The sequence below is a fragment of the Perca flavescens genome, chromosome 11, assembly GCF_004354835.1.
Source record: "Perca flavescens isolate YP-PL-M2 chromosome 11, PFLA_1.0, whole genome shotgun sequence".
In the NCBI taxonomy this organism is placed as follows: domain Eukaryota; kingdom Metazoa; phylum Chordata; class Actinopteri; order Perciformes; family Percidae; genus Perca; species Perca flavescens.
Window position 1 is genome coordinate 5,164,995 of NC_041341.1, and position 10,000 is coordinate 5,174,994.

Sequence of the window (10,000 nt, forward strand, 5' to 3'; positions counted from 1 at the left end):
GCAAATACACACACAACACAACCAAATACACAAACGCGATGCAATTAAAATAAAAAAAATGCAAAAAAAAAAGCAAGAAAAACAACTTCATTAATTTGAAACACCAGAAGCAAAATGCAAAAATGCAACAAAAAAAACGCGATGCGAATAAAAAACAATGCAAAAGAAAAGCACACAAATCCAGAAAACAAATTCCACAACGGAAGCTTCATCCAGATTCCTCTAGAGTTCTCCAGACCTCTAGGGTATGGTATGGCTGCATAGTAAAAAGAGAACTCCTGTCTCATGCCCTTATTAATAACATAATATAATATATTAGTAATATACAGTCAATGCTCCCGTCTCAGCCGGGAGGCTGGTGCCGTGCTCGAGCTTCGACCTTTCAAAATAAAAGCTCGCGTTTGGTCGGCTCGTCTTCCTTCGGTGTTTTGGATGAACTAAAAGTACGGCAATCATGCTATGAATGCAATAACTTTTTCAGCAGATGTCTTACTTACAACACAATGGAGCAAGCTAAGCAGTTTTGTCTTCATGTGCAGGCCGGATTTATTCAGTTTGATAAATCCCACGGTAAATTGGCTGGTTTACTAAACAGGGAGGGACTATTTTAAATAGTCTATTTTTTGTATTTCAAGAGCGAATTGCTCCACAATATGAATACAGATTGGTGACTTATTTTGTTGTATAATCACAATATTACACTAGCAGTGGAACAGCTGATTTTTTTTTTTGGGCTGGGGGGAGAGCATAACAGTCTATGAGAGAGAGATAGAGAGAGAGAGACAGAGAGAGAAGTTCAGTCTCAGAACGGTATGCAACGGTGAGATCATAGACTGTAAATATTTAGTCTATGTTTGAGATGTGTTTTCTCTCGTTTGGTGGGTGTGTCTCGGCTCGGGTCACAGCTGATACTCAATCAGCAGAGACGTGTCTGTAAACTCGTGGTTATAAAACATTTAAAACTGCATCAGTGTTTAACGTTGACGTTTGTTTAAGCCACATTAAAGAAGAGGGTTTCATTTCCAGGTCCGAAAGCGCATCACTGAAGTGTAGACCTCCCTCAAGTGTAATATTGTGATTATACAACAAAATAAGTGACCAATCTGTATTCATATTGTGGAGCAATTCGCTCTTGAAATACAAAAAACAGACTATTTATAATCCCTCCCTGTTTAGTAAACCAGCCAATTTACCGTGGGATTTATCAAACTGAATAAATCCGCCTGCAAATAAACACAAAACTGCTTAGCTTGCTCCATTGTGTTGTAAGTAAGACATCTGCTGAAAAAGTGATTGTATTCATCAGCATGATTGCCGTACTGTTTAGTTCAAAAACATCCAAAACACCAAAGCCGACCAAACGCGGAGCTTTTATTTTGAAAGGTCGAAGCTCGAGCACGGCACCAGCCTCCCGGCTGAGACGGGAGCAGACTGTATATTACTAATATATAATATTATGTTATTAATAAGGGCATGAGACAGGAGTTCTCTTTTTACTATGCAGCCATACCCGACTCTAATAAAAAGGCAGAAAGGGTCATAAATCCAGCTGATCAGCTGTTCCCTCTAGAGGTCTGGAGAACTTCTGTTGTGGAATCTGGATGCAGCGTTTTTCTTTTGCATTTGTTTTCGGGGTTTTCTTTTCTTTTTGCATCGTTTTTTATTCGTATCGCGTTTGTGTATTTGGTTGTGTTGTGTGTGTATATGCAGCGCGTTTGCTGAATGCTGCGCATGTGTTGTCAAATTAATGAAGTAGTTTTCTTAATTTGCTTGTGTTTTGTCTATTTGCGTGTGTTTTCTGAAGTTGCAGGGAGTTTGCCCCTGTCGGCCACTGTAGATATCTGACAAACCAGGAAGTCAGACTAAAGCAGACCGCAAGGACTGTGATTGGTCAGCTGGTCCTGTGTGTTGATAGTCAGTGTTTCAAGGACTGTGATTGGTCAGCTGGTCCTGTGTGACTGTGATTGGTCAGCTGGTCCTGTGTGTTGATAGTGGGTGTTTCAAGGACTGTGATTGGTCAACTGGTCCTGTGTGTTGATAGTGGGTGTTTCAAGGACTGTGATTGGTCAACTGGTCCTGTGTGTTGATAGTGGGTGTTTCAAGGACTGTGATTGGTCAACTGGTCCTGTGTGTTGATAGTCGGTGTTTCCAGAAGCCTACTGTGGGGAGTAGCAACATGCTAGTTCACTGACATCAGCTCTGCTAATAAACTCAGACATATTCTGGTTCCAGTGACGGGGTTGTCTGTGTGTAAAGTCTTTATATGTCAGTAACGTTTTGAAATCAGCACTTCTCCAGCAAGCAGTACTTTGTGGGCAGTTGTGCTAGAGTTAGCTTGCTAACATAACATAAACTGGCTGGCAGACACCTGGCAGATAACCTCAGACTTATCGCCCCCTAGTGTTATGGCGGTGAAACGCACCGCGATGCAAAGCAACCTCGACGCAGAACTCCAAAAGGGTCATGATGCCGTAGCTACGGCGTGGAGTTGACTCAGAAGCATAAAACAGTCTTTAGTCGTGGGGTAAACTGCTTTCCTGTCTCCCAGTAAACAGGTCCAGTTGTTCCCCAGAGCTCTGAGCTTTAAAGGTACTGTAGGTAGGATTGTGTATAATGTGTGTGTGTGTGTGTGTGTATTAAAGGTACTGTAGGTAGGATTGTGTATAATGTGTGTGTGTGTGTGTGTATTAAAGGTACTGTAGGTAGGATTGTGAAGATCCAGGATTTAGCCAAACAATTTGAACATCAACAACTTCTCAGTCCCTCCCCACCTTTCTGCTAAAGCCCAAAACTGTCTCCTAAGCCCCTCCCCCCACAAGGGAGAATGAATGTGTGTGCATGAGCAGTGACTGACACGCAGTTAGACAACCACTCCTGGCCCAGATTGGTGCATCTGAACAGTTAGACACGCCCCTGGCCCAGATTGGTGCATCTGAACAGTTAGACACGCCCCCTGGCCCAGATTGGTGCATCTGAACAGGGACCTGTGGACTTATGCAAATCTCACTACAGGCTGTACGTGGTGCCACCTTCAATGACCTGCTTCATGTAGTTCTACTGGAACATAGGGTCAGGGTCAACAAAGATGATAGAAAGTTAGTTTTTTAAGTCTTAGGGGGAAGCAGCGTTCAGTTTTTATGCTCCACATATCTGGAACAAACTCCCAGAAAACTGTAGGTCCTCCGCAACTCTCAGTTCTTATAAATCAAGGCTGAAAACCTTTCTTTTTGATGTTCCCTTTCTTTAAATAATTGTTAATTTCTTATACTGAAGTTGCACTGTTGAAACTGCATGAAGATCTACATAAGCATATAAAGAGAAAAGGAAAGGTTTGTGGGTGGATTACATGTATAGAGCAACGGCTTATACATTATCCCATACTAGCAGCCTAAAATCTCATATTTTATCTGCTTTTATATTTTTAACTGTTTTTAACTGCTCTTTAATGTTTAATTTTCTTATACTGCACTGTAACTTTTAGTCTCGTATTTTCTGTTTTTACCTTTTTAATCATTTTTATGTAAAGCACTTTGAATTGCCCTGTTGCTGAAATGTGCTATACAAATAAAGCTGCCTTACCTACTGCACCTTTAACTGGTTTCCTGTCTCCCAGTAAACAGGTCCAGTCCTTCCCCAGCGCTCTGAGCACCCGAGGGTCCAGGTTCTTCATCGGCAGCCGAAAGAGGATGAGTGGACGCTTCTCTGTGAGTCTGGGATCCGGATCAGGACTTCAGAAAGACCCTCAGAGCTGCTGAACACGTTTTAACTGTAATCGTTCATGTCTGTGTTCAGGGTTTATTGCGTCAGCTGGTTCTCCTTCCTGGTTCAGACGCTACGTCCAGACTGTGTCCGAGCTCTGACCCCAGCCTGGCCGAACTGGCCGTCCCCCACCTCCTCAGGTCCACGCCTCTCCAGCCCGACCACCCTGGACCGGTTTACCCGTACGGTGAGGAAGGAGAAGCTGTTTAAAAGTCTAGCAGTCTGTTTGGTTTGTGGACTGCTGTTTTGAAGGCTTGAATTTGGTAGTTTGATCATCACTATGTTGGTTTTTAGGAGCCAGAAGTGACCATATTTGGACGAAAAGGGTGGAGATGTGGATTATGTGAAAGGGTCAAAGTTTAAGATGAAAACACAGACAGACCAAAACAAGTTGAGGTCTGTTTTAATGTCCCCAGTGTTAGCGTGGTTAGCATTGCTAAGCCTCTGGCCTAAAGCATCCCCTCCTTTATCGTCTGTTTTAAAATAAATGGGACCATCATTTACTAAATGAACATCATGCTGTATAGAAGAAGACTTGAAACTACTGAAACCATAAACTCATTATGAAAATGTTTATTGAGGTAATAAATCAATTGAGAAGTCGACTCATTTTCTCTTAGACTTCTACAGAAACAGACTTATTTTTGGAGCCAGTGGAGTCTCCCCCTGCTGGAAGTTAGTGAGAATGCCGGTTTAAGGAGTCGCCCCCTGCCGGATTTCAGATATAATGCAGGTTTAAGGAGTCTCCCCCTGCAGGAATTCAGATATAATGCCGGTTTCAGGAGTCTCCCCCTGCTGGAAGTCAGAGAGAATGCAGAGAGTAAGCCCTGACTGCAGGACGCAGATCGAGGAGTGGCTAAACGTGGGTGGAGCTAAAGAATGTGTGTCTGAGTCCGTAATATTGCACAGGACTCTCACCCCGGAGACCGCGGATCGCGTCCCGGCATGTGACGTGTCCTTTTCCCCGTTCTTCTTTTTCCGAAACCCAACCTCCGTATAGATGCTTCCCATTACGTGCTGACCACCACGAAATAAACGAGATAATCGTTTCAATGTACACGAATCAATAGATTAAAAATAACGTGCCCAAGGTACAATGCAGCTTCCATACACAACTGCATTGTACCTTTTTGCTCCTCAGCCTTTGGGCAGGCAGCCTTCTCTTTTAAAGCCATTACCCAATGGAATACTATGCCGGATAATGTAAAAAGCTGTGGTTTGTTTGGCAGCTTTAAAGCTAATCTGAAAAATCTAAAAACATTCTCAGCAATGCTCGCACACTATCAGTTAATCACTCCTCAATACTTTGTCTCACTAGTTGTGTGTGTGTGTGTGTGTTTGTGTGTGTGTGAATTGGAGGGGTTGTGTGCTCACGTGCACACTTGATCATGTTGTGTGTGTGTGTACCTGTAATATGAGATGTATTTTATTGCTATTTGTTATCTGTTTTTATTTTTACTAACCTAGCATCGTTTGGTTTTTAAATTGTTGTTTTTGTGCTTTCTGTGGGACTACAGATGAGCAAATTAGCCTAAGGCTAACTCTGGTGCAATACATTAAATGATTACATTTATGTTTAAATTGCACACTGTCCCTTACAAATACAATTGAAAAATTTAAATTTCACGAACTGCCGTGAGAACGGCCACATCGTTTGAGAATGTGCTGCCTGATCTCAGTCAGGTGCGATTGCCGCTCGATTTAGAGCTGAAAATAAAACACTAACAGCCGGCTGTCGTTCACGTAGAGAAACCCGGATGAAAACCGGTGGCTCAGTTTCACATCAAGGCACTTTGATCGCTCTTATCTTTCAGTGCTGCTGATTGTGGTTTGTTAAAAGTTTCTTTATGTTACAGTGTGTGTGTGTGTGTGTGTGTGTTTGGGCTGTAAACTTCAGGTTGTGATGGTATCAGTGATTCAGTAACCTGAGCTACAAAATGATTGACAGGATGTAAGCTTTCCTTTCCTGTGTGTGTGTGTGTGTGTGTGTATGTTTGTCTGTGTGTGTGTTTGTGTGTGTGTGTGTGTGTCCGCATGTGCGTGTCTGTGTGTGTGTGTGTGTGTGTGTGTGTGTGAGTGTGTGTGTGTGTGTGTGTGTGTGTGTGTGTGCGTGTGTGTGTGTGTGTGTGTGTGTCTGTGCACGTGTGTGTGTGTATGCCTATGTGTCTGTCTGTGTGTCTGTGTGTGTGTGTGTGTGTGTGTGTGTGTGTGTGTGTGTGTGTGTGTGTGCCTATGTGTGTGTGTGTGTGTGTGTGTGTGTGTGTGTGTATGTCGGGGTCTCTCTGACTGTTTGATGTGTGTTACCATGATAGCAGTGACCGACAGGTGCTGACTTTCAGCTTTTAAAAACAAAAACACAGTACAGCTGTGTTCTTGTGTTTGTGTCCAGCCCCCCCCACCCCCCCTCTATGAAACACAATCAGGACTTTTACGTTGGATACTTAAAAACATGTTAATGTTTGTGTGGTTGTGTTGCAGAGGCGGAGGCCAGAGTGACTTTGGGGAACCCTCCTACGTGTTCGGGACCAGAGCAGGGCCAGCTGTGGTTCAACGCTCAGAGGAAAGGTCTGTTCATCTGTGACGGACTCACATGGACCACTCTGCTGCACAGTGAGTCTGGAAGTCCTTCACATGTCGTCCTCCTCATCATTTACATTCACAGTCGTCTCATAGTCGCCTATATTTGAAATCTAAACAGTTAATTTCTCGCCCTAAAACGTTGTCAGAAGTGAATTTAGTGATGAATAAGATGCCGAAAATGGATAAAATTGTCCCGTTGTTGGCCTGTCTATGTACCCGCTATGGGTTGCTACTCCCTCTTATGACGTCATCACCCAGTTACTGTAAAAAACATGCTACCTTTGAATAAACCCCAATAAATGTTATTTTAACGCATTTTAAGACAGAGATGTTTAAATACATACATATTGAGCACTTTATTTACATATTAATTGGTTGTGGTGGTTAACCTGCATTTTACACTTTAAAGGAGAATTACGGCTGATGTTTACCTGGATCTTGATCGATAGATGTCTCAGAGTACTGTCGATTGGAGAAAAAAAAACAAGCAAAATTGGTGCTAGCAAACTGGAGTTGCTGCAGCCAATGGCCAGAGCTCCCAGTTAGCTAACATGCCAGTTGTGTGGGCATGTTCTAAATAGTGCCTTTGGGCCTCTTAACAGACACAAAATGCTATTCAAATGTCTGTGCAACAAGAACAGGGCCTTTACGTGGCAACGTAAAGATGCATTTTCAACTCAGACATTGTGAAGAAAGTGTTTAAATTCAAAGTAGACAGTTTGTACTGTCACCTAACTCTTTCCACCAACTTTGGTCATTTTTTTTTCTTCCTATCGACAGTACTCTGTGACATCTAGCGATCAAGATTCAGGTAAAAATCGTCTGGAATCCTCCTTTAACCATAATCCTCGTAAATCCACCTGAGGTTAGAATGCCAACACAAAGAAAGAGGAAGGGGACGGACATCCGGGAAAAATGAGGGATGGCAAGCGGGATTTCCGGCGGCAACGGATCAATCCCAAAAGTGGAAGGTCGTAGCCTAGAAATCTAGACGCACCCTAGCGGCTGCAAATTACATTTGTAGAGAATTGCAGAACGAAAAAGACCATGTCACAACAGGTCTGACTTGATTCAAATGCACCATAAGTGGGCGTGTGTGCACATTACTCAGGTTGCGTCAGATGATTGATAGACTCATATATATATATATATATATATATATATATATATATATATTTATAAATATGTATATATATATATATATTTATAGGCAATAATAAAATAATGTATACTAAAAATATATGCAAAATATAGGGAGGAAAACTCATTTAAATATGCAATAATTAAGATCAGTGTATATGATGGAATAGTAGCACTTGAATGTGCCTGAGGCCACCAAATTCATAGCCTAGAAAACTAGACCACCCTAGCGGCACCAAATGTAATTTGCAGCCAGGGGGTTGTAGCAACTTTCTGTTGGCTTGCGAGCTGGAAAAAAACAAACTCTGGTCAGGCCAATCACATCGTGTATAAAATCAGTGGGCGGGGCTTATGGCTGCTACTGCTGGGAACAGAGGTCTTCTGGAAGACTTGGAGTTCAGCTTTTCTTTGAGAAAAGAACAAAGAACGGCACTGAAGTCATTCTTAAAAAAGGAAGATGTGTTGGCAGTTTAAAGTTTAATCTATCAACTATCTCCGCTACCTTCTTCCTTGCTCTGATTGGTTGTAGCGCTATCCTATTGCGTGCAGAGGGAATTTGTAAGACAACTGTTTATCCCGCCCCTCGGATTGAGCCCTGCCAATTGGGAGTTCCCAGACCCAACATCTGGATGTGGGGCTAGCTGGTCAGGCTAGGAACATCGTGGATATAGACTAGATTTACAGCACAGTCAGAAAGTCCTCAACATTTACAGCAAACTGCCTGAAAAATATCTGAAAAATATTAGTAAACAGCACAGTCAGAAAGTATGAGGACAGACACACATCAGCTGCTTTGTTGTCTTGCAGAATATCTGGTATATAATAGTAAAATATTAGTAAAATGTCTTGGACCACGCTCGTGTCTCCGCTGTGTCTCCTTTAGATCCGGAGCGTTTGGACTACGTGGAGGACTACCAGGATCTGTACACCAGCTCCGAAACCTTCGACGTTGAAATCTTCTCCATCCCGTCTGAGGGCCTGTTCATGGCCGCCGCCAACAGGTAAACAAACACCAGCTGTTGCTGTTATCCCTCCTGATCAAATCTGATCCATTTAAAAGAAGTTTCTATATCAGAAATGTGGATTTCTTTCAACCAAATTTTAAAACAAATAATGTGGATAGTTCTATAGAACGCTCTTCACAAGTTAGATAAATGATCAGTTCACTACTTTCATTGAATTTGGGTCTTTAATTCAATTTTATTAGCATGGGAAAACCCTGACGAACTTTTGGCAAATTTGACATTTGCTCTGCAAGTCAGTCTGGCCAAGAGCACATTTAAGCCCATTTCCAATTTCTCCAAATTGAGGCACCAATTTTATAGTATGTAAAGAAAAAATTATATTAGAACTTTGAAAAGAATGTCAAAAAAGCACAGAAAAATAATGACAGAAAACGACGAAAGTGTCGAAAAAGATGACCAAAACATGGGAATTTTATTTTACATTTTGACCCAGAAAAACAAAAAGTTGCTTGTTGGTCGACGTAGAAGACAACACAAGGTTTAATCTGTCCTCTGCTGTCTCCATGGTAACTGTCCCACATCGTCCTGCAGTACCGAAACACCGCCTGCTTGATGTTAGAGGCAGAGCTGCCCTATAGGCAAAAAAAATGTTTTGCCGCGTTTTGTCACTTTCTATTACGCTCGTCTTTTTTCTACAATTTTTTCCCTTATTGTTTTGCAAAGTATTTGTAGCTTTTTCCCGTTGTTTTTTTTCTATGCTTTTTGGACATTTTTGTCACTTTTCGACATAGCTGTTTTTTTCTTATTATCTATTGTGGGAATTTGTCTGAAATAAGGCTCTAAGGCCAGATAAATCTGACTCCAATTACCTGATTCCTGTGCCTTCTTTCTATCAGATTTAAGTTTACCAGAACACAAGGATCAGTCTGAGACCAAGAGTTCAGTTAAGCAAAGTTTACTGAGTCCAGCATAAGAGTTACAACACAGCTGTGGGTTCACAAACAGAGACTAAGTTTCCCTAGCAACAGACATCAAATCAGAGCTCAGTCCACCAAGATGTCGTCTGAATTATGAGCCCTGATCTGTTCTCTCCCTCAAGCTTTTATCCTATTCTCACAGGGGGGTGTCTTCTAGTTTCTAGACAGAAACTGTTATCCTACACACACACACACACACACACACACACACACACACACACACACACACACACACATATACACACAGACACACAGACACACAGACACACACACACACACATACACACACACACACACACACACACACACACACACACAGACACACTCTCACACACACACACTCTCTCACACACAAACACACATATACACACACACACACATACAGACACACGCACACACACTCACACACACACACACAGAGACACACACACACACACACACACACAGACACACACAGACACACAGACACACACACACACACACACACACACACACACACACACACACACACACAGACAGACACACACACACACACACACACACACACACACACACACACACACACACAGACACACAGAC

General features: G+C 42.3%; 2 protein-coding genes across 3 annotated transcripts in view; both read left to right on the plus strand.

Annotated features, from left to right (window-relative positions):
- Positions 1-10,000, plus strand: part of LOC114564684 (galactose-specific lectin nattectin-like) — a 225,297-nt gene that overhangs the window by 86,935 nt on the left and 128,362 nt on the right. The gene's annotated exons all lie outside the window — the stretch shown is intronic.
- Positions 1-10,000, plus strand: part of LOC114564678 (thrombospondin-type laminin G domain and EAR repeat-containing protein) — a 47,963-nt gene that overhangs the window by 20,603 nt on the left and 17,360 nt on the right. For both annotated transcript variants that reach the window (XM_028592169.1, XM_028592168.1), the window contains 4 exons: positions 3,614-3,704; positions 3,793-3,946; positions 6,238-6,369; positions 8,363-8,480. In XM_028592169.1, coding sequence (XP_028447970.1) covers positions 3,614-3,704; positions 3,793-3,946; positions 6,238-6,369; positions 8,363-8,480 — 495 coding nt within the window. The remainder of the gene's footprint in view (positions 1-3,613; positions 3,705-3,792; positions 3,947-6,237; positions 6,370-8,362; positions 8,481-10,000) is intronic.